Source organism: Gymnoscopelus braueri, assembly GCF_963280865.1.
Source record: "Gymnoscopelus braueri genome assembly, chromosome: 16".
Classification (NCBI taxonomy): Eukaryota; Metazoa; Chordata; class Actinopteri; order Myctophiformes; family Myctophidae; genus Gymnoscopelus; species Gymnoscopelus braueri.
This window is the reverse complement of record NC_137616.1, coordinates 41,293,194-41,318,235: the sequence shown is the minus strand read 5'-3', so window position 1 is coordinate 41,318,235 and position 25,042 is coordinate 41,293,194. Positions and strand designations below refer to the sequence as shown.

Genomic DNA, 25,042 nt, shown 5'->3' with positions numbered 1-25,042 from the left:
TTAGTAGTTTGAAGTGCTCATGTGGCCTTATAGTTGCTTCTTTTTGTTTTCATAGACCTGCGGACTGCGGTTGCTTATTTCTCGCCAAGGCTGGCAACACGGCTCATGGTCCAACGCACAAAGCCATTGTAGTGTCTGTGTGCACTTGACGGGTGATTTTATGAACCAGCGGGTGCTTTTAGAATCCACTATCCCCCCTCCCCAAGCCGTACCCATGTGTGGGTTGAGAATTTCAATGTGGGGGATATAGCAACAACACGCCCACGGGCACACCTCCATGCGCAAATAACGGCGTCGGCATAATGGTGACGGGTAGAGCAGGTGCTAGAATAACCTATTGGGGCGGCGCAGGTCCATTATCCCGATTTAACGGGGAATTTTTTGCCACAGAATGGGGCCCTCAGTGCCAGAACGAGAAATCCCGAGTTTAAAACATTTTTTAAAAAAAATGGTTTTTTCTTTTTTTTTTTTTTTTAAGTGTTCAGAACCCAAGATATAATTATCTGAAGATTTGCAGCTCCATCCACTCTTTGTTTAACCTATAACTGAAAAAGGCTGTATCTCGCTTACTAAGCCCCTTTTTTTTACTTTGAAAAAAAAAAGAAAAAAGTTGGCATGGTTCGCAAAAAAAATAAAATTTCATTGGCACTGAGAGAGTTAAGGTAAGAAAATCTATTATAAAAGTGAAAAGTTATATTTCAGTTAGTTAATATTTCAAAACATAATGTGATACATAATGTGAAACCAAATGGATACAGGTTCGTGACTCCGGGAGTTACAAATATTTGTACACTCTCAAGCGTTATGGGGGTCCATGGTGTAATAACGCATACCAAACTTGAGGTTCTTGAAATTAAAAAGTTTGAGAACCCAATGCTCTATAGATGGCTAGACTCATGCAGAGACATGGTGCAAAAAAAACAATGAACACAGTGAAAGAGTTGTGGTCTTTTTGAGGACAGAGCCAATAGCAGAGAGACGTGTGTGACAGTGTGACGTATAAGCCCTGCATGGACGTGAACCTGTGACGTCACACCACTCGCAGGGTTTCCCCACACATGTCACAGGGGCACAAGGTTTTCTGTCATAGAGTCATTTCCTCTTCTTCTGTGTGCGTGCAGTATGCGTGCTGTATGCGTGTATTTGTGGGTGTGGGTTGTTTATTTTAATTTCCGAACGTGTGTGTGTGTGTGTGTGTGTGTGTGTGTGTGTGTGTGTGTGTGTGTGTGTGTGTGTGTGTGTGTGTGTGTGTGTGTGTGTGTGTGTGTGTGTGTGTGTGTGTGTGTGTGTGTGTGTGTGTGTGTGTGTGTGTGTGGTCAGCAGTAATGAGCTGTATTGTTAGCTCTGTTGTTATCTGACATGTCATTATGGGGAGCAGCCTGGAGGACACACACACACACACACACACACACACACACACACACACACACACACACACACACACACACACACACACACACACACACAGTACAGGCTGTACCAGTGCGGAGGGGATTTACCCTCACATCACATTATATCTTCTCTCTCTCTTTCTGTCCTTCACTCTATCTCTGTTCTTTCACTTATTTCTCTCTCTCTCTCTCTCTCTCTCTCTCTCTCTCATTCTATCCTGTGCTTTGCGTAGGTCGGACATACATTAACGTTGCTGTCGGGCAGAAACCCAGAATCTCCATAATTTTTTTCCTAAATAAATGCCCTACTTCGTAGTCTGACAGCGTCACACAAAAGTAGCACAAAAACAGGCAAAATGTTGGAAGTGAAAGTGGTTCATTTTGTCCGTTGGATTTATACGTTTTGAACCAATGAAAAGTATTAATGAGCTTGTGACTAAATAATAACTACATTGGATCCATTGGAACAGGTTCTTTTTTTTCATGTCCTGAAAAGTAACAGTTTTGGAAGAAGGTTTCCACCCAACAGTGATGATAAAAGAGTTTCTGTGAGGAAGGCTCCTTGGTTCTTTAACAAAGTTGACCAACAGTATATGAAGACATACTGTAGGTTGTATGGGTGCAACAGTTGATCAAACTCATAACTTTAATTGATTATAACAAATAATGGGTTTTAATCAAATCAAAATTTCCAAAATACAGAAAATAACAGATTTATGTATTTAGAAAATACAGAAAATACCAAATGCTATTTTTGAAATTTTTATGTATTTTTTTTGGTATAGCAGTGTGTCTGTGGGTTTTATAAATATTGAACCAATGAAAAAATGAAACAAGAGCTTGTGTCTAAATAATATCTACGTTGGATCCATTGAAGCACATGTTATTCTTTCCATTTCAAAGTAACTCGTTTGGACATACAAGGTTTTCCGACATACAAGGTTTCCGGTTTGTTTAGCTGAATCGTGAAAATGTGTGCAAATCTTTGAATATATATTCAAAGATATATATTCAAAGATATATATTTTGGGTGGTCCTTGACATGAAAAAAGTTTGAGAACCACTGATATTATAGCGACATAAGTTTTTTTTTCAAAACATCTGTGAGGATTTAGAAGACATTTGTATAGAAACCCCAGAAACAAAAAAAGATTTGAGTTTTAAAAAAAAATCTAAACAAATAGCAGATCCAAGTGCTGCGCTACGAGCTTGTATACATGCTTTTGTTTGGTAGCCAAAGAAATCTGAAATGACACAGATGCGTTCTCGGATTGAATGGGTTAAAAATCCCTCTCCTCTCCTCTCCTCTCCTCTCCTCTCCTCTCCTCTCCTCTCCTCTCCTCTCCTCTCCTCTCCTCTCCTCTCCTCTCCTCTCCTGTACCTCTTCCCAGCGTACACACAAGCAGAGACACCCAGTACCCAGTGTGGTCTCTTGTCTCGCCCAGGGCAGCCACACGTGTCTGATGGATCACCCTCTTTAGTTAACTGCAGACCGAGGCACACACACATTTGTCCATGCATGTAGACCGATCCAGACACACACACACACACACACACACACACACACACACACACACACACACACACACACACACACACACACACACACACACACACACACACACCCAAGTACAGAAAAGTCTTGCATGTGTGTGATGCATGTGTGTGAGTTAAAATGCGGTGATATATCATACAGGAGCAGTACCATGACAGCTATTCACAAGTTGGTGGAATATCCATACCGGAACACACACACACATTCACATCCGCACACACACACGCCTAACTGTTATCACTCTTGTACAGTACACATACTGTATTGCGGCATTAGAAGTACACTTCAAAATGAATGTGTCAGCTATCATTTCGCATTGCAGCAAGCACACAGGTTCCGAATGATACTTAATGTATACGCTCGCCAAAAGCAGTTTTGTTTTTTGGGGGGCGGAGCGATTCAAGTAGAAAATAGATAATGTTCTGGTAGACGAGCTCCGCTAATCAATGTCACTTTGGTGATAGGTTCCAACGTTGGTGGGTGTCAAATGCTCTGCAGTTTTGCATAGGTTTCCACCCGGCAGAGAAGATATCCAAAGCAAAAAACAAACAAATTACTTTCTGTGGACATGGACCCTAAATCAGGCTTTAGAACCACAGTTACTTAAAGGTGTATTTCACTTTAAAACACTGGGGTCATTTTAACTCTGGCTGTTATGTGCATCACAGACTAGTCTTTTAAGTTACTTGATTTGATATTTTGATATTTGATGAGACACGACCCCTTCCTACCCATTGTAACTTAAAACTCAATTATAACCATGTTAGATTCACTGAAAACACGTCCCTGGTTCTGGTGACTGATGTTGTCCTTCTAATGCGTTAGAGGACAGTGTTTTTTCTGTCCAGCCCTTCACAAATTAGAAGGACGATATCAGTCACCAGAACCAAGGACTTTGGTGTGTTCAATGGGTCAAATATCTAAATATTATGTTAAAATGACCCCAGAAGTGTTTTATTTTTTTGTATTTTTTAAATATATTTTTGGGGGCTTTTTCTGCCTTCATTGATAGGAAAATTGGCTGACAGGAAATGGGTAGAGAGATGGGGGGGTGACACACATCAAAGGAATCGAACCGTTTGATTCCCACCCCCCAGAAGTGTTTTAAAGTGAACTACCCCTTCAACAACTTAAACCCTATACTTCGCTCTAATACTAGACCCCCTCCTGTTGTTTTCGCTCTACACTAAGTATCTTCCCGACACGTTGGTGAGCTTGTAGATCGCCTATTCCGGCTGAATGTCAGCCCCAGAATAGGGGATGCTATAGGTTTGAAGTGGTTCAAACGGTTCTGTGCAGCGTTCATGTTAACACTAAGCGGACAGGCGTGACTGAGGGCCTGCGCCTCCTCTTTCAGGTGCCTGACGTTTTTCTTAATTCCCTCATTTGTCGTGTTCCTCTCCTCTCTCTATGTCAAAGATTACACAGGCTCGCAGAGCAAAATCCTCAGGGTTAATTTAAACTCTGAGAGTGTTGACTAATACAACCAAATGGACCCTTACGGGTCCATTTGGTTACAGTAGTTAACACTCCCAGAGTTCCAAGTGGGATTAGCGCCGAGGATTTTACTGTATTCTTAAAAGAGACTGTCTTGAAGCTACGAGATAACCGGTTTAATTCTTGGCGAATTGCATCACATTACACACTGACGCAAACGCCGTACGGACAGTAATCCCAAATATCCCGAAATAATCCCCGTCTCTCGACTACTCTGACGCGCCTATGTGCCTCCTGCCGTCTCAGAGAAACTTAACTCTGAATTTCGGGAAAGTGCAGCAGGTTTAGTGCGCGTCGTTGTAATCAACCGTGTACCAGTGTTAATTTTAACAGCACATTTTTTTGAAAACCTTTTGAATAACATTTCATTTAGTTTGAGTCATCTGAAATACTTTAGTTTTAGTCTAGTTTTATAGTTGACTACATACCGCCTGATTTTAGTCAACTAAAGTTGTTTTTATGTCGACTAAAATGTATTTTGGCGGGCCTTGATGGCGTCGTTATGGGTGATTTACTTAGCTGTGTGCCGAAAATAGCCACGCATAAAATGACTTGTCTTAGTTCTACTGGATCTCTTCTCCGCCAGTCCCCCCACATTTATTCTGACTGACTTGCACTTGTTGGGTGTACACCCCCAGAAATGTTAACCCATTAAGACCTGGAACGCATCTGTGTCACTTTAGATTTCTTTGGCTATTCAAAAATAGCAGATATACAAGCTCATAGCGCGGCACCGAGTGCCGCGCTATGAGCTTGTAGATCTGCTATTTTTGAAAAATCTTGAAAAAAAAATGTTTAGATTTTTTCCCCAAAAAATAAGACGTCCGCTAATATAAGCCCTGAGTGCCACTGGACGTCTAAGACGTCCAATGAAAAAATGAAAAAATGAAAAAAAGATATCATGATTTGAAAACATTCTGCTGCTCCATTCACTCTTTGTTTAACTTCTTACTGAAAAAGGCTGTATCTCGGCTCCTAAGCACTTTTTTTTACAATGAATTTTGGCTGTGGCACTCAGAGCCAAGCTGCCATAAATAAGCTGGGCACTGAATGAGTTAATGGGTTAATCCCACGGGGGTGAATTCAGTTTCAGGGAAAAATAACTCAGTCTGAGGACAAGTGTAAAGCATGGAAAGAACATTGTTTTACTCTTGCGGTTTTTAACCTACAGTAATAGGACCACAGGGTGACGTGTGGGGAGGTTGGGAGTTTGCTAAACATTTGTTATTTTCAATTTCCTCTAGTCTTTCTGCTGGAGCCTTTCTTCTGTCACCCTCTGCCCTCCTCTTCCCCCTTTCTCATTAAATCCCTCATCACCTCTTTCCTCCGCGGACCTTCCCTTTCCCCATATTGCACCCCTCTCTCTCTCTCTCTCTTTCTCTCTCTTTCTCTCTCTCTTCCTGTGGTGCCTTTTTGCTGCAGTCTTGGCCAGGATGTGCATGTGTGTGTATGTGCGTGCACACACACACACACACACACACACACACACACACACACACACACACACACACACACACACACACACACACACACACACACACACACACACACACACACACACACAGTGCCGCACACACGTGTACAGTATGTGTGTGTCCCTGTCCATTGTGGCCTGTTGTTAAGAGGTAATTAAGGGCATTCCTCTCCCTGGAGAATGACTCACCGTTCAGCCTCTCCTCTTGTCTATAGGTGCGTAGCGGAACGCTTGACTGACAGGGCTGCGTTCAACAACTCACATTATTATACCTCTCCCTCCCCTCGTGTCCGCGTAGCGTTTAAGATGCTCTCCTCTCTGGAATCACACTTAACCCCTGCTCTGCCTGCCCTACATCCAAACCCACCGGAGACCGCTGTGTTTTGTTTTGGAGAATACAGTCAAATTTCAAACAGGGAAAAAAAAAAAACCTCATGAGGGATAAGTATAATTGGGTAGAGCAGCGATTCTTAAACTGTGGGCAGTGAGGATATTGCAAGTGGGCCCCCAAATAATTGGCAAAGCGGGTTACAGTTAATGATAAAAAACATAATGTAAAAGAACCTTCTAGGCTTTAAAACCTTGAAAAACCCATCTGACCACTTAACAGCTGCCATGTTAAGTGGTGGATGGGTGGGCCACGAACACTTTTCAAGTGGGCCCTGATCCAAAAAAGGTTGAGAGCCACTGGTTGTAGAGTCACACTGACATATCTATCTGCCATTATTTGACCTTTTTTCGACGACATCAGTATCGTCAATAAAGCAGTCGATGTGTTCCGATTCTCTGACTACAGTTCAACAGATATTCTACAGCTGTAGAGAGGGAGACTCTTTATGAGAATGTCCACTGCGGCAGAACCACAATTCTGTTGTTGTTGTCGTTGTTGTTTAAGCCACGGTGCTGTGGGCCGGGGCCAAATCCATTACCCACACACACACACACCGTGCTCTCTGGGTCCCCTGGCTGTCCCTTTTGTCTGTCTGTCTGTCCGCCTCCGTGTACGTACGTCTGTCTGTAGCTGGAGGAGATGAAAGGGGAACTGGCCGTGTCATTCAGATGACAGCCGTTTATGTCCCTGGCGAGGATGTGAGGGAGTGATTATAGAGGGAGAGAGGAAGGAATGACGAAAGAAAGAAGCTAAGGAAGAAAGAAAAAGACTAGAGATGAAGCGAGGAATGGAGGAGGAAACAAAGATGAAGGAACACAGAGTATATACACGTTGAGAGTAAAACTACTCCCCAGAGAAGAGAGGAAGTATGGAGGGAATGGAGGAACAGAGATGAGAGGCTGAGGAATATGTCAGTGGAGCTCCAGGGGGTCCACAGGGACACAAGGGGACCACAGGGGCCAGTGTGTCAACGTTATAAATGACTCGTCTCCAGCTGTTTCTGGAAGGCTGTCTGCTCCTCGTTGATACGACACTGGAGCTTCACAAACACTTTAACCACTTAAACCCCTGTACATTGTTGAGCGGAGTCCGTCAGGGCTCTACACTATAGGGCCTTTTCTGTTTTCGCCTCTACCTTAAATATCTTCGCTGAAAGCAGCTGTACAATGTGGACACGTTGTAAGCTTTTAAATCTGCTATTTTCAGCAAATGTTTTCCCCAGAATACAGATGCTGGGGTTTTAGTGGTTAACTTTAGCTTTTAGCTCTCAATCTCTCTTCTTTTTCTTTCTGCCCTTCCTCATCATTTCCTTCCTTCCTTTCCTTCCTTCCTTTCCTTCCTTCCTAACCCCTCCTTCCTTATGAAACAACAGCCTAGGACCAAAGGACAGGTAATCTCTCTCCTCTCCACTTATCCTCCTGAAGCACGGATGCAGAAAATAACAGCAGTGTGGTTGCAGCCACAGTGAAAGCCCCGTTATACTCGGTTGCGCGCGGTGTGTTGTGTTGCGTGCTGAAAGTAGCAGATTTACAAGCTCACGGCACGTACAAAAAAAAAATGTCGCATTGCAACGCATCGCATTGCGACGTGTTGGTGAGCTTCTGTTCTCTGCATGGGACACTGTGGTGCTCCACTAAGTACAGTCAGTGTACAGGATATCAGGCTTGATGCTCTGATTCTCTTTGTGATCTGCTGGTTTGTTCTGGGTAGATACAGAGGGTCTATTGTCTGTGCTGTTGTTAGACGTAATTTTATGATGTGAATAGTGTGCGTGTGCGTGTGTTGTGCAAGTGCGTGTGTGTGTGTGTTGAGTGCATGTTTCTTTGATATGTTCTGAGAGATGATGCACACTCACACTGCTTTAGCTGTGTGCAATGCACATTTCATTTATTTCATGCATGTTCATTGTCAGACTGTGTGTGTGTGTGTGTGTGTGTGTGTGTGTGTGTGTGTGTGTGTGTGTGTGTGTGTGTGTGTGTGTGTGTGTGTGTGTGTGTGTGTGTGTGTGTGTGTGTGTGTGTGTGTGTGTGTGTGTGTGTGTGTGTGTGTGCGTGCGCACCGCGCTTACAATTAGTAAAAGAGTCAGGTTGGTGTTAGGATTAGGTATTTAGTGGTTAGGTCTAGGGGATGGAGTTATGCCTGGTTGATACTTAGTTGCTCGCCAGTCTTGCTCACCGAAAATAGACGATCTACAAGGTCAAAACGCGTCACAGTGCAGCTTGTTTACAGTATATCAGCTATTTTTGGCTTCAGGTTCAATAATGGCATTCGTAAAATTGCCGTCCTAAAATGTTGAGGTCCTCACAAGTATAGTAATACAAAGCATGTGTGTGTTTCTCCCTGTAAAGCCAGCCTACAGTCTACTATAGTTGCTATTGTGTGTATTTCCATTACCTTCCAACAACAGAGCACAATGAGTCCATATGCTCTGTTCTCCACCCACTGGCCCTCAGTGTCACCCTCTCTCTCTATGCTACAACCTGTGTGTGTGTGTGTGTGTGTGTGTGTGTGTGTGTGTGTGTGTGTGTGTGTGTGTGTGTGTGTGTGTGTGTGTGTGTGTGTGTGTGTGTGTGTGTGTGTGTGTGTGTGTGTGTGTGTGTGTGTGTGTGTGTGTGTGTGGACCATTTTCCTGGTTTCCTCACAAGAGAAATGGTTGTTTTATGGTTAAAAAGGATTAGAGTTAGGAATACAATGAGGAACACGTTCAGGTTGGGGTTAGGTTTAGGGGTTGGAGTTAAGCAGTGGTGGGAAAAGTACTCAAATGTTTTACTTAAGTAAAAGTATCAATACTGCAATGTAGAAGTACTCTGTTACAAGTAAAAGTCCGGAATTCAAAGTTTACTTAAAGTACAAAAGTTTTGGTATCAAAATGTACTTAAAGTACCAAAAGTACACATATGTTTGAAAATAGCAGATCTACAAGCTCACAACGCGTTGCAATGCAACGCGTTGTGAGTTTGTAGATCTGCTATTTTCAAATAGCCTAGGTATAAAATAGGGCTAAAGTGGTTAATGTATGTTTATAATGTAAAAGTACAATATTTGGATCCGAGATGTAGTGGAGTAGAAGCCAAATTACTGGAAATTGGAAATACTCAAGTAAAGCACAAATACCTCAAAATTGTACTTAAGTACAGTACTTAAGTAAATGTACTTAGTTACTTTCCACCACTGGAGTTAAGCATCATTGTCCCCGCCAGGCCGAAAGCATGTCCGAGACTATGTTTTGCACCCTGTCTGTCTGTCCGTCCGTCCGTCCGTCCGTCCGTGTGTCCATGTGTCCATGTGTCAGTCCGTCTGTGAACAACTAATCTCAGGCACCGATCGACGTGAAACTGTACACACACATTCCCTTGATGCCAGAGCAGAACCTCTGCCCCAAAACTTTCACATGGGCCTGTTATAGCGCCACCAGGAGGCAGATTTTTGCAAAACACATTTTTTTGTATGAATCCTACAGATTTTGTCCAAACATGACGCAAATCGGTACACAGTATCTCTATAATCATTAAACCAAACGTGTTTGTCGTATTTGTCATATTCCATCCTGATTGGCTAAGATTGGCTTCCAAAGTTTGCAGGAGTGCTCCGTTTTGAACAAAATGCCTCAAATCATCAAACGCAGCGTCCGATTACTGTGAACCTTTGCACGAATATTCCGATTACGTTGAGAAACAAATGCCATCCTTTTCACATTGCCCAATTATTGCGCCACCAGAAGTTTTGTAAAACATGTTTTTTTTATATTACCCCTACAGATTTTGTCGGTATCAGATCGGTACACATTATCTATATGGTCATGAGAAAAAGTGCTCTGACGAGAACTTTTTCTAGTTTATACTTAGTTGCACTCCAGAGTCTTGCCCCGAAAATAGCCCATTCACAAGCTCACAACTTACAATAACAATTATTGTAAAAATGGCATTGATAAAATCTTTCATGTCCTCACAAGAATAGTAATAGAAACTTGTGTGTGTGTGTGTGTGTGTGTGTGTGTGAGTGAGTGAGTGAGTGATTGTACTAGCCAAGACTCAGCTGTGCAATTTATGCAATGAATAGATTACCCTATTATACGCGGATTAGCTTGGAATAACATTTATTCCATGGATGGAATGGATTCATTTGTAATGAATGTGTCTGCTGCTTCGTAATTATGGAATGGAGTTATTGTTATGTTAGTTATTTAAGTGACAAAAGTGCAGTATAATTTTACATGTTCTGTTTGTGTATAAAAAAAGTTAAAAGCCACCTGCACGCAGACATACACGTATGATTAACCACGCCCCTTTCCTTGTCCAACCAATGTGAAAGCAGAATCTGTTTTCAGCACTCATAACACAATAATGATGAGACAGACAAGAATTAAATTTCCAAAGTATGAGAGAGTTTAAAGGTATTATAATACAGTGGAGCCAACCTACACGTCATCAATGGGACATACTAGCTGACTCAATCAAAGCAATGGGCAGCACATACTTAAATAGGCTTCACCCAGTCTCCACCCCTTCAGGGTGGGGTGTAACCCAATTTCTTCAAGGTACTTTCATAGTCAAATTTGACACCTTCTTCATTAACACATGACACGAGAAGACGGTGAGAACAGACAGTCTCAATACACATTGTTTGCATTACTTAAGTACAGGTGCCAGCCAGTCTTAAAAAGCAGGGTGGAGTCACAGACTGCGGGAAACTTAAAAAGCAATATCTGTATACATTGGTTTGTTCTTTAGAGTGTTTACTTCTTTATAAATTTCCATGACATTCCCTGATTTAAACATTTAAAGAACTCTTGAGATTGCGAGACAGAAAACAAAAAAATGCATAATGTGAACAGTAAACGTCATCCAGGCAGATGCGAAAAACCTAGAGTTTCTTTTTCTTGCACTAGGAAAATTCAGCTGCAGCCCCCTTTTTATCATTCCTCCAGGGCGACTTCATGAAAATGACTGGATACATTTAATAACAGCATTTAACAACCAAATGTAATGCGCTCCTGTGCGCAGGAGAACTTCCTCAAAAACATTTTGACATGAAAAACAGAAAATCTTCAGCTCAGGAAAGCCTCCATCCAAAATTGTCCAGTCTCTCACGTCGCAGTGTCCCACAGGCCCATTCGGTCAAAAACGACACTCCAGGTTGATACAAGCTAAGCTTGTAGCCCCCCGTCAGCTCAAAGACCTCATAGCATCTGCGTCCACTCCACCTGGCATCAGCCAACCGATCATCTCATCCCAATCCAGAACTCCGTTCCTCCCAAACCTTCAGGATTCAGCGTTTCAGAGCGCTTCCTTGTCCCTCAAGGCACACACTCCATTTCTGTAAAAGAAACACAAGATGTATAAATAATCTCATCTTTACAAGGGTTCATACATGCAAAATCACAGAATTCTAGAAACTCCCATTCAGAGCCAGAGCCGGGCATAATTTCAACATTCAGCCAAAATCTATTACACACAGGGATATATAGGGTTAGATGAAATCTTTTCAAATAGTATAGCATACGAAAAAAACATATCACTGTGTTATAGCAAACCACGATACTCAATACCACACAAGCCGTAGAGATATTTAGCACGTTGTCATCATCTCCAATTCCTCCTCTCTCAGAACAGTTCCACTGCCGTTCATAAGTGGACCTGCGAATAAACACTCACAATAACATTATTTAACATACCCTAACTAAACCACATGTATGGAATTTATTTAGAGGCACTCCACTGGCTATAGTAAACTAATCTTACTTCACGTTTAGAAATCCATTCTCAAACCAATACTAGTTACCAATTACCATACAATTCATTAAATTAATATTGCTATTTAGTGATGTGGTCCTGCAGTCCTGTGTCTGTGTCACTAAGAGAGAAGCAATCATTTACTACAAAAACATCTTAAAGAGAAACAGAATAAAACATGACATGAATTAGCATCATTCAATATAAATATAAGCACACACAGAAACCATGTCATATGTTTACACAGTCCTTATGCTCAATTATTCAGTAGGAAAAGCACTAGGATACTTCAAATCAGAATAAACAATTAAAACAATCAAAAAACATACTTACCCCCACAGCTTGGACGCCCAGAAAGTTTCACTCTTCCTCGTACCAAAGAAATTACAACACAATACTTTCCGACGCGCATGCCAATAGTTTAGGAATTAGTAATATTAGTAATTAGTTGTTAGTCACAGAAGGACACAAGATAAACACTCATAACATAGCAATATGAATTCACATCAAAATAACAGTTAGCCTCCCACGCATTAAATTCTGCAACCCTAAAGGAAACTGGGGACATTATAAAACAATCAACACATCATATATACATAACCTTTTCCTTATGTTCAAAACCTGGAGAAGAACACTTTAAGCAAGATATTAAGACAAGGAAAAACATCTCAATTTAGTACGGTCAATCTTTGCTCGTGAGGCGTCCCTCAGAGAGCAAAAACTCTTAAAATGGCTTACAAGGCGTCAACGTCGCATTCTCTCGCAAAATGACCAGGCTGATGACAGTTCCAACATAACCACTCATCTAATGTGGTCACATCAGCCGGACCACCATTATCTGGAGCATAGAATTCCAATTGAGCCATTAGCAGTCTATCACCCGTGGCTTTTGACTTTTTCAGTTGAAGAATAGAAATTCCTACCTACTATTATTATATAATATTTAATTTTCCTATCTATCTAAAACGATTTATCTATCTCCTGTTAACTATTTAACAGGCTACCATAACAAAAGGATTCAATACTCACTTTGAATTTTAAGCTACTCAGTACCCCTCCTTTTCAAGACAGCAGAATAGCGGTTTTCTCGAGGCCTCGGTCCGTCCCAACAGGCCTTTAAAAAAATCCATGTACTTACAGATGCGGAACCTTAACCTTGATCAAAAGGTAATTGTGCTGTTCTTGTACACACAACATTACAATAAACAACACTCGCACAGACACACACACACTTATACAGACCATTCATTCTGTGCTAGCTTTGTTGTAACTCTGTACAACCGGACCCGCAGGCCGGACAAAAGTCCCCCTGAACAGACAGCCGGCGACCGTTTGATTGATTGATTGAATAACTTCTATACCAATACATGCAAAAACTAAAAGAGTCACTGAACGCATTTACACAACCTTACTAAACATGACCTCCTAACGGTTTGAGTGTGTCGGCTTATGATTACTGCGTTTCTCCGACTGACGTTAATCGGCAACACTAAAAAACATTCCACCAAGAATACAAATTTAAAAGATTAAAACACGTCCACAGCCTCCATTTTTTCATATATTGTATCCTCAAGGCTGTATTCAAAAAATCAAGCAAAGTCCCTCTAATCTGTGTCATGCGCATGAAGGCGAGACTTTTCAGTCTCCCTACATATAGACCATCAAAAAGCCTATGGTGATCACAATTCATCACTAATACTTCAAAACTGAAACAATGTCTCCCACTAGTACACCCAAACAGATTCCCCACTAACAAGACACTTACTGCGGTGATTGGCTGAACAGCGAAAGACTGGTTGGGCCTCCAAAGCAGGACAGGACACCCCTCCACTGTACTGCCAAACACCGACAGCAGCAAACCCAGTCCAAAAATCGTCGGCGTAGGACTTCCAAATGTGAAAGCAGAATCTGTTTTCAGCACTCATAACACAATAATGATGAGACAGACAAGAATTAAATTTCCAAAGTATGAGAGAGTTTAAAGGTATTATAATACAGTGGAGCCAACCTACACGTCATCAATGGGACATACTAGCTGACTCAATCAAAGCAATGGGCAGCACATACTTAAATAGGCTTCACCCAGTCTCCACCCCTTCAGGGTGGGGTGTAACCCAATTTCTTCAAGGTACTTTCATAGTCAAATTTGACACCTTCTTCATTAACACATGACACGAGAAGACGGTGAGAACAGACAGTCTCAATACACATTGTTTGCATTACTTAAGTACAGGTGCCAGCCAGTCTTAAAAAGCAGGGTGGAGTCACAGACTGCGGGAAACTTAAAAAGCAATATCTGTATACATTGGTTTGTTCTTTAGAGTGTTTACTTCTTTATAAATTTCCATGACACCAATCATATGACCTATTCTATCACCTATGCCAGTGGTTTCGAAAGAATGCGCGGCCCACCCACCTGACCACTTAACATTTTCAGAGAATGTTTATTTTAATGATCAACCGATCGATTGTGTTCCGGCTTGGATCAGTGTAACTAACATACTTATACTTGAAGCAACTATTGCATTTATTGGTACCACAATGAAAACAACATTTTCAAGGTTTTAAAGAAACAATACCATGACCTTTTAAAATATTATTAATGTTAATGTAATAATATCAATAAAGTCTTAGGGCTCTATTCAGAGCCAGATTTGAACAAACCACTAATTAGGGATTTCGGACTAGGCAAGAGGCGTTTCCCCGCAAAATTCGGTATTCTATGGCACCCCCCTCACCCGCCAAACACCTGAGCTACCCGTTACATTATGCATAGGTGTGGTTTGGGCGTTACAATGATAAAACCAATCACCGTGCCAGAAGCCATTGCCTTTAAGAGAAGACTGCGCTAGCCGTCATCCCGATCCAATATATGCTCTAGCCTATCTACCTGTCTGCACTGTTGCCTGGTCTGATTATTATAAGCCACATTGGGCTTGTTTTCCTTCTTTTTTTTTTTTTTATCCAAATACATTTTTATATTAATTTGTAGCCTATTGTGTTCACAATAAGCTTGTCATATTAGTCAGATCCGGAATAGTATATGAAAGCCATTTAAAATATGTATACTATTGGTACACACTGGCTGCTCCCAAATAATTAATTACATCATGTTGTGACAACGCTCCTACGTGGTACACAGACAAACAGTAGCACATGGGTATAATAAATTGGACAGTTTTAGGAAAGGTCTATAGCCTATGTACTCACGTTGGCTGTTATCGTTCTATTTCCACCGTTCTAATGGATTCCAGGGGTGTGTAAACATCTCTGAAGTTGCTCCATAGTTTCCTCTGAAGTGACGCAGTTTAAAGTTAACTTACATCCATATTGTCCCCGTTATCTTTCATCATCCACCTTTGTTCAGTAATCCCGAACAGAGCTAAACTTTAAGTTTACATCAATCAAAGCCTCTCAAACCCAGACACATTGCTGCGATGCGTATGTGCGTCGCCTACCCAAAATAACAGACATACAAGCTATCAACGGCGCTGCGTCATGTCGTGTCGACAGTTACAGATCTGTTATTTTGGGCAGCATACAATGAGGCGCGCGCGCGCCACGGAGTAGCCTATCACTAAACCAAAAACATTACATTACGTGGTCAACAACATACTAGACATGTAACTTGCTTGGAGCTTTTAATGCAGTGGTTCTCAACCTGTGGGTCGAGACCACAATGGAGCACCCAACGCCTGGCGAGCTTGTAGATCTGCTATTTTCACAATATTTATCTGTGGAACCGAGTCAAACAAAATGGGGGGGTCCCCAGTTCAAATATGGTTATTTTGGGGGGTCATGAACGTAGCGTTTGCATGGGAGGCGTTGTGAGCTTGTAGATCTGCTATTTTCAAATAGCTGATGTATATGTTAGAGTGCTCATGTGGCCCATAGTCGCTTGACTCGCTTCTTTTGGGCTGGTTTTCCTAGACCTGGTTGCTTGTTAGTTGTTTTTCCTCACAACACTGGCACTGATGATAACTAGACGGCAGCCGTCATAGAATCAAAATGACCCCGCTGGGAGTGGTGGTGGCGTTTGTGGTAGAGTGACCATGGGTTTGTATGAAGAGAGATAGCGCATTTGCGGTAGAGTGAGCATGGGGTTGTATAGAGAGAGATAGCGCATATGCGGTAGAGTGAGCATCGGTTTATATGAAGAGAGAGAGCACATTTGCGGTAGAGTGAGCATGGGGTTGTATAGAGAGAGATAGCGCATATGCGGTAGAGTGAGCATCGGTTTATATGAAGAGAGAGAGCACATTTGCGGTAGAGTGAGCATGGGGTTGTACAAAGAGAGAGAGGCATTTGCGGTAGAGTGAGCGAGCATGGGTTTGTATAAAGAAAGAGCGCATTTCACACACAGATCATTCATATATTACCAAGATTTAATGAGAAATAAGGCTTCTTTAGAAAAATGACTGACGGGCTGGGCTGGGTCTAATTTGTCAATTATTAGTCGAGCCGGGCTGAAATATTTAGGGGATATGAAAGCTCTAGTTAGTAGTTTGAAGTGCTCATGTGGCCTTAGAGTTGCTTCTTTTTGTTTTCATAGACCTGCGGACTGCGTTGCTTATTTCTCTCCAAGGCTGGCAACACGGCTCATGGTCCAACGCACAAAGCCATTGTAGTGTCTGTGTGCACTTGACGGGTGATTTTATAAACCAGCGGGTGCTTCTAGAATCCACTATCCCCCGTCCCCAAGCCGTACCCATGTGTGTCTGTAGAATTGCAATGTGGGGGATATAGCAACAACACGCCCACAGGCACACCTCCACGCGCAAATAACGGCGTCGGCATAATGGTGACGGGTAGAGCAGGTGCTAGAATAACCTATTGGGGCGGCGCAGGTCCATTATCCCGATTTAACGGGGAATTTTTGGCCTGAGAATGGGGCCCTTAGTGTTTTGCCAATTATTTGGGGGCCCACTTGCAATATCCTCCCGGCCCACCAGTGGGCCTCAGCCCACAGGTTGAGAATCGCTGACCTATGCCCTATGAACTAGCCTCCTTCCCAGGCTTTCCTTATTTTCAATTATTTACAATTTAGTCATTTAGCAGACGCTCTTATCCAGAGCAAGGCAAACACATACATCAAATGCAGGGAGACACTGTCTCCTTGTATTTGATGTATGTGTTTACCTTGCTAGTGTCTCAGTAAACTAGGATCTTAGGTAAACCAAGAACCTAGAATCAGTCTAAAAACAATGTGATATAAAAAAGAAACTATAGGATGCCATTTCCAAAATAGTGAGAATAGCAGACCTACAAGCTCACAACGCATCACATTGTTTGTGAGCTTGTAGCTCAGCTATTTCTACTATTTTTGCGCAATAAATGCAATGAAATACGTATTTATATTGTGTGTTTCCTACCTGAAGTGTGACCTGTACACACATGATTATAGCTGTGCTCAGTACATTAATCCCTTTAGCCCTATTTTACACTTTTAAAATCTACAATCAGAAAAAAAACATTGTGACAGTGACTGCTAGTTTTGAACATTCCTGCCAATAATGACATGAGCAAAACAGGGACGTCAGGGTTCATGTGTTTAAAGGTGTATTGACGTTCTGTCAGTTTTGAGTAACAACATTGTGTATTCTATGTAATGATGTCTTCACGCAACGACATCACAAAGACAAGTCGTTGCACCCACCCAGTGACAACTGGAAGAGGAGAACCTCTCCTTGAGGTGCCCTCCATACGCATGGGGCCACACAGCTGTGCTGATAGTTATCATCTACATGTTGGTATCCGGAACCGGAAGAAACCGGATCCAACATTGTGGAACCGGAATCGGTTACATCACATTTGGAACCGTTTCTGGAACCTGTTTTTTATCACACTATCAGAGCTGGTTATGTGGACTTCACATCTGCCATGCAATTACTATACCGGTGGTTCTCAGACTTTTACATCTCAAGGACCACCATAACTCTCAGAGTTACAGACCTGTTAGGGTCCATTTGGAACCCTTTATACTGTAGCTATATGCTCTTCTGTATTTTACAGTGTTACCATTGAATGCTTCTTGTTTGGAGCCTGCACCAAATGAGCACCTTGATTGCTGTGTGTGATCAATAACAAGACCTATTTAGAGTCTGATGTTCCAATATGTAACTGTTGTTTAACAGTAAATAATAATACAATGTCATCCCTGGCCTATTTTAAGCCTATACAATTCTAACATGTTTTTTTCCCCCTCCCTGGTAAAGGGTCCGCTCATAATTCTCCGACCTCCCATGCATATCCCGACGTCCCAACAGTCAGACAAACGTTGGGTTAGTGTGAGGTTAGGCTTAGGAATAGGGTTGGTTATAATGGGGCCAGTCGGACCAACGGGACGTCGGAATAATTACATGGCACCCCTGGGAAGTTGGCTAATTATCACATTCTGATACAGTTCACTTCAGATTCATGTAAAATCGGTTATTCGGTATTCAGTGAGATGTTTTCCGAGCAACAAGAATAATAAACAAACATTAGGCCTAATTTTCAGAGCAGAAACGTAGCCTAAATTTTAATTGGGTGTGAGGGCGGCAAGGGACCAGAAGAAAAACTGGAGAAAAACTGGTTTAAAGGAAGGCCCACTGTCAGTTTGAAAAGCCCTGGTATAGAAGATGGTATAGAAGATATACTGTACACGTTGTGTCACAAGCTCTTGTCTCATTGGATCTTGTTTATTCGATACACTTATTTGTTTTAGCTCTTGCTCATTTGATTTTCCTATTTGTCTCATCTATTTAAGAAAGTAGGTAGCTGATATATTGCACTTTTACCTTAGCGCTAGGTACTGTATACTCTTAGTTGCTTGTTTTAGAAGAGAATGCACTTAAAGGGGTAGTTCACCCCCAAAATGACTTTTTTTCTATGGATTACTCACCCCATGGAGCCTTGAATTCATTCATTCATGTTCATGTTTTTGTTTTTGTCGCATTCCTTCCTTTATTATTTGATTATAATAAATTTTGCCCCATTGATTCCGGTAGGAGACACAAATGCATTTGTGTCTCCTACCGGAATCAATGGGGACAAATTTATTATAATCAAATTATTGGCTTAGGAATGTGACAAAAACAAAAAAAAATCTATGAATTCAAGGCTCCATGGGGTGAGTAATCAATAGAAAAAAAGTTATTTTGGGGGTGAACTACCCCTTTAAGACTTCTGGTGATTAGTAGTTTCCTTGCCTACCTATGTTGAATGCACTTATTGTAAGTCACTTTGGATAAAAGCGTCTGCTAAATGACTGTAATGTAATGTACAGTAACTAGAGGTTCGGACCGCTGCGCGGCCCTCCCGTCTAGCCGCTGCGCGGGGCTCCCGTCTAGTAGCCTGGGCCGCACATCGGAGACAGAGACAGAGCGCGTTGACGTTCATTGCAACACGGGTGTTTGTGTCGACACGCAAATTGAAAGCGAAACCAAACTGCAACATGCAAACCGAAAGCGACGCGAGACCTAACTTGTTGGAGAGGCAGACAGACAAACAGCTTGGAGACGCAGACAGCCACGCATGCGCAGACCTAACTTGATGGAGACCCAGACACGCGAACAGCTTGGAGACGCAGACACACAGCCACGCATGCGCGCGACTCTCTATTGTATATTAGGATGGAATGTTACATCTTGGTTTTTGTGTGTTCACAGGTGGTGGACTGTTCGTGGGACGAGACGGTGAAGATCTACACACCTAGCTGTCTGTCTGCTCCATAGACCGCACACACACACACACACACACACACACACACACACACACACACACACACACACACACACACACACACACACACACACACACACACACACACACACACACACTCTCACACGTACTAAAACAGATACACTTGGATCATCTTACAGACAGTTTTGGAGTACATCCTGGGTTCCAGCAATAATGAAAGATTACATTATTTACCACCAAATCTTTTGTCAGCATTTTATCAGTTGTTGAGTTTTATGTTGCAATGATTTCTGTACGGGCGACTTGGTTGTCCTAACCTTGTCGGTCAGTGTTAGTGGTGGTGTGGTCAGACACTAACCACCCACGTGGATATTATTAGCAGATGAGATTCTCTCTGGCAGATTTGTCTGCTTTCCAGACCTATATGTCAGTGTGCCTTTGACATTATTATTTAGCATCCCTCTAAGATTATGAGCATATTAAACCACAAGAACCCTAGCATCCATATTCTGCTTGTTTTCACACATGAATGAGAATGGACACACATCTGGGTATGGTGGGAGGGGGGTATTTGTAAGTGTGTGTATGCCTGTGCGCACGTGTACCTCTGTATACTGAATGGCATCCATGTCATGCCTTTTTTCAAGCGAGTAATCAGTCAGAATGGATTTAAAATGACACTCATTAGTCCTAGAGTACATTGACATGCCTTAAATGTCATAGTTATCATCATATAGCTTTTATTGACGCTGATCAAATGTGACAATATGTCATGCATGCTCTGGATGAAATAGTAGGTTAAACATATTAGGATCATTGTACTGTTGTTGCTGGTGGCATTGAGTTGTAAATTCAATTCATAATAATAATAATAATGGATTTGATTTATAATGCACTTAACATTTGTGAAAATCATTCACACCATTAAAAAACATCTAAGAAACTGAAACAAAACATTTAAAACATGAGGCCATAAAGCCTAGAGGTAAAATTAGTGTAGCTAAAAATAAATCTTTGTTAGTCCTCATCACTTAATTAATACCAATGATAATGATGACCATGATGAAGATGATGAAGACTGACAGTAATATGACACTGTACTAACCTGCTTTTTAACACGGCAGTAAATATCACGTGGGATGCAGTGTTGATTTTCATAGTCTTTTGAATAAAAAATACATTTAGTTTGTCATATTTTAGTTTTAGTTTTTGTCTAGTTTTAGTCGACTAAATATAAGATTATAGTCGACTAAATCTACAGTTGATTTAGTCGACTATAATGTATTTTGGCGGTGCCTTGATGGTGTCGTAATGCCTGATTTTACACTTGGTTGTATGCTGAAAATGTGAGCTTTTTCAGAGCGCAACACTCGAGCGCAACCAAACATAAAATGACTTTTAGTTCTGCTGGATCTCTTCCCCACTAGTCCCTCACTAACATTTTAGTCTAGTTTTTATTTGTTGACGAAATTGTCAATACATTTAGTCTTAGTTTTTGTCATCATAGCTTAGTTTTTATTTAGTTTTTATCTAGTTTTCGTCCGTGAAAAAAGGTAGTCGACGAAATGTTTTCGTCATAGTTTTAGTCAACGAAATCAACACTGTGGGATGACGCCGATGTTAACAACGAGGGTGATTATTTTAACTACACCCTAGTAGATACAAAGAGGGGAAGTGAATCGACGTCATGCGAGTGTGTTGGAGGTGAAAACAAACGTGCTTCTTGCATGGATTTGGCTCCTTTCTGTGGCTCGGGAGCTGGAAAAACAAATAAATGGACGTCCTGTCTTCATATGTCATGTTGCCAGGGCCCCTGCACTACGTTACTCAACGATACTTAACCATAGGTTGCTAGGACAGAACAGATCTATCACTGTATGCTCACAAACTCAATGCTGATACTGACAGTTGGTGGACTTGGCCACGCTCCCAAAATACATGTATGAGCAGTGGTGGAAAGGAACTAAGTACATTTACTTAAAGGACGACTTCACCACTTTTCAACATATCTTCATATAATAGGTCCTCACTAATGCTCATGATAAAATGATTTAAAAAAATTCTACTTGGTCTGTGTCTCATAGGAGGGCTGTGGACAGTCCAGAAACCCGTCTACCAGTGACATCATCGTTAGGCAGGATTTTTTTTCTCCAAAAATATTTTAAAAAAATTATTCAGATTTGTATTAAGGCGAGAACAATGGGATCTATTATTGCATTGCAACTTTCCAGGAATACAAAGCCTGCAGTTTCTATTAGCTTGGATTCCCCATCGATGATGTCACTGGTAGACGGGTTTCTGAACTGTCTACAGCCCTCCTCTGAGACACAGACTGATTCGATAAAAATTGTACCATTTTATCATGAGCATTAGTGAGGACCTATTATATGAAGATATGTTGAAAAGTGGTGAAGTCGTCCTTTAAGTATTGTACTTAAGTACAATTTTGAGGTATTTGTATTTCCAATTTCCAATACTTTTACTTCTACTCCACTACATCTCAGAGGCAGATATTGTACTTTTACTCCACTATCATTATTGGAAATCTAGTTACTAGATTTTGATTATTATTACATTAACCACTTCAGCCCTATATACATTTTGGCCATTTGAAAATAGCCGATCTACAAGCTCCCAATGCGTCGCATTGTGAGCTTGTAGATCTGCTATTTTCAAAAGATTTTTATACATTTGAAAACTTGAAATGGGACATTCTGCACAATGAGTACTTTTACTTTTGGTACGTTTTTTTTTTGGTAAATTTTTTATACCAATACTTTTGTAGCCTACTTTTACTCAAGTAAATTTAGAATTCCGGACTTTTACTTGTAACAGAATATTTCTATATTGCAGTATTGATACTTTTACTCAAGTAAGAAATGTGGGTACTTTTTCCACCACTGTGTATGAGTGTCTCAAAGACTAATGATGATGGTTACTGTGACAACAATGACAGACTGACTTTAATAAGACGCTGTACTACTCCATACATACAGCTGTAAATGTAAAATATCACAGATGTTGATGCAGATTGTTGGAGCCGTTTCAGGTTTTAAGACATGTTGCCCATACTGGTCGCCTGGGGGAATAGAACAGCGTAGGTTTGCAGGAACGCAAGAACGCAGAGAACGAAGAGAAAAGCTTTTCAACCATGCACACACAGACACAGCATAGGTAGATCAACAAACGTTTCTTTTGTTTCTTTTGATTAGTTTGTTTGTTGATTTAAGCCTAGATCGCTGCTCTGTTTTATTTGATTTACATATTCGTTTTTTTACAGTCATCAATCAACCTCATCGTGAGTAACCAAAATAACCAGCGGATCCATCAAGTGTTAGCGCGGTGTGTGACCCTGCTATTCTGACGTGAAGGCAATAATGGTTATAATCAGAGAATCATTTGGGTCTGTTCACATTTAACCTCAAATTCAGTTTTTTTATGCATATTTTCCCCAACTCTTTGGGGAAGAGTTGGGGAAATTGGGGATTATAATCTGATTTCAGATAAACACTGAGTGCATCTCAATCCATGCCTGTCCATACATGTGACATGTGAACCATGTTATAGAGATGAGTTATCTTGTCTTCAACCATACATACATTTATTAACCACTTTCAACCTTGCATCCCTATTTTGGGATTTTCAAACATTTACAAACATTTCATCAGATCCACTATTTTTGCTATGTTGGAAATGGGGCTCAAGTGGTAACTTATTCTTTCCACCCCCTATTTCTTTCTGAAATGACACCTCTGGTTATAACAATGATGGTTACAATTAATATAATAATTACTGTAGGCCCCATCACGGCGTGCCCCATAATTCTATGTAGCATGCCCCATAGTTATGGAGCATGCCATGCCTCGACTACAATAACGTCAATGTCGATCATGATTATGAGGGGATTTTGATGATCTATGAGACTGATGTCCCCCCTCTCACCACGCCGAGGGCCGTGTAAGCGGCGGGGAGATCCTCCACTGCTGTCCCAGCCAATCAGGGCTCTGTCAGGGATGACGGTGCGTCCCAGCTCTCCAGGACACATGTTTCTGACGGAGTGATTAAAAAAAATGTTTTAGCTTGAGAGGTTGTTTAATTAGAAAAAAAATGTTTTTGCTTGAGATGCTGTTTATGCAGACATGTACCCTTGTGTCCTTTCCTAGCCCCTTCTGCTACCATCATTCCTCTCCCCTTGTGCAAACCCCCCTCCTCTGTACAGTATGAGCTGTGATGCTGTAGTCAGTGAGGGAATCCTCTGTCTGTAATAGACTGTATACGCTCTGTGTGTGTGTGTGTGTGTGTGTGTGTGTGTGTGTGTGTGTGTGTGTGTGTGTGTGTGTGTGTGTGTGTGTGTGTGTGTGTGTGTGTGTGTGTGTGTGTGTGTGTGTGTGTGTGTGTGTGTGTGTGTGTGGCCTGCACTGTATGAAGCCTACCCAGTAAAATCCTTAGTTGATTTAACTCCCAAGTGTGTACCAATATAATCTCTTCAGAGTTACCATTTGTACTGTGTCCAACTTGATGTGTCCACAGCCCACACCCCCATTTCATTCTATTAAAGGACGACTTCACCCATTTTAACCTGTCTTCATAAATTATATGAAGATAGGTTGAAAATGGGTGAAGTCATCCATTAAGGCAAGACATTGTGCCTTACAATAACTACTGAGTATCTAAAATGTTTTTCATGTGTGTATGATTCTATAATAAATTGTACAATTAGCCTATACAGTACATCACAGTGGTACTGACTGCATTTCTTAGTCTATTTTCTATGTAGCTACTATACCGTTTTATTCGTCAATCTATGCATATTTTATTGTTTTTGTTAATGTGATCATGCTTACATTTTCTGTGGAAATAGAATAATCTCTAGTTTGCATTATCTGTATGGTTAAGGAATTGTTCCTCTGGAGGTTTGTCAGTGTCTAAATCTTAACCACTTAATTAAACCCCATACATTGTTGAGCGAAGTCCCTCAGGGCTCTGTACTGGTATCTTTTCTGTTTTCGCTCTACATTGAATATCTTCGCAAAGCTCTCGAACGCATCTGTGTCATTTTAGGTTTCTTTGGCTATTCAAAAATAACAGATATACAAGCTCATAGCGCGACACCGAGTGCCGCGCTATGAGCTTGTAGATCTGCTATTTTTTGAAAAACTTTGAATATATATATAAATATATATTTAAAAAACTAAATCAAAATATTTTTTCAAAAAACTGGCCTCAGGTCGAAGTGGTTAAATCAACTATTTTCGACATTTTCGGCTGGGAACTTACGCAAGCTTCTCTCTCACTCATATTATAATTGTTTTTTTCTGT

At 41.3% G+C, this 25,042-nt stretch overlaps 1 protein-coding gene across 1 annotated transcript in view; it reads left to right on the top strand.

Annotated features, from left to right (window-relative positions):
* Window positions 1–20,806, top strand: part of pex7 (peroxisomal biogenesis factor 7) — a 115,785-nt gene extending 94,979 nt beyond the window's left edge. The window contains exon 10 of the mRNA XM_080452467.1: window positions 19,690–20,806. Within this exon, the coding sequence (XP_080308593.1) occupies window positions 19,690–19,755 (66 nt within the window). The 3' untranslated portion in view covers window positions 19,756–20,806. The remainder of the gene's footprint in view (window positions 1–19,689) is intronic.
* Window positions 20,807–25,042: the final 4,236 nt, after the last annotated feature.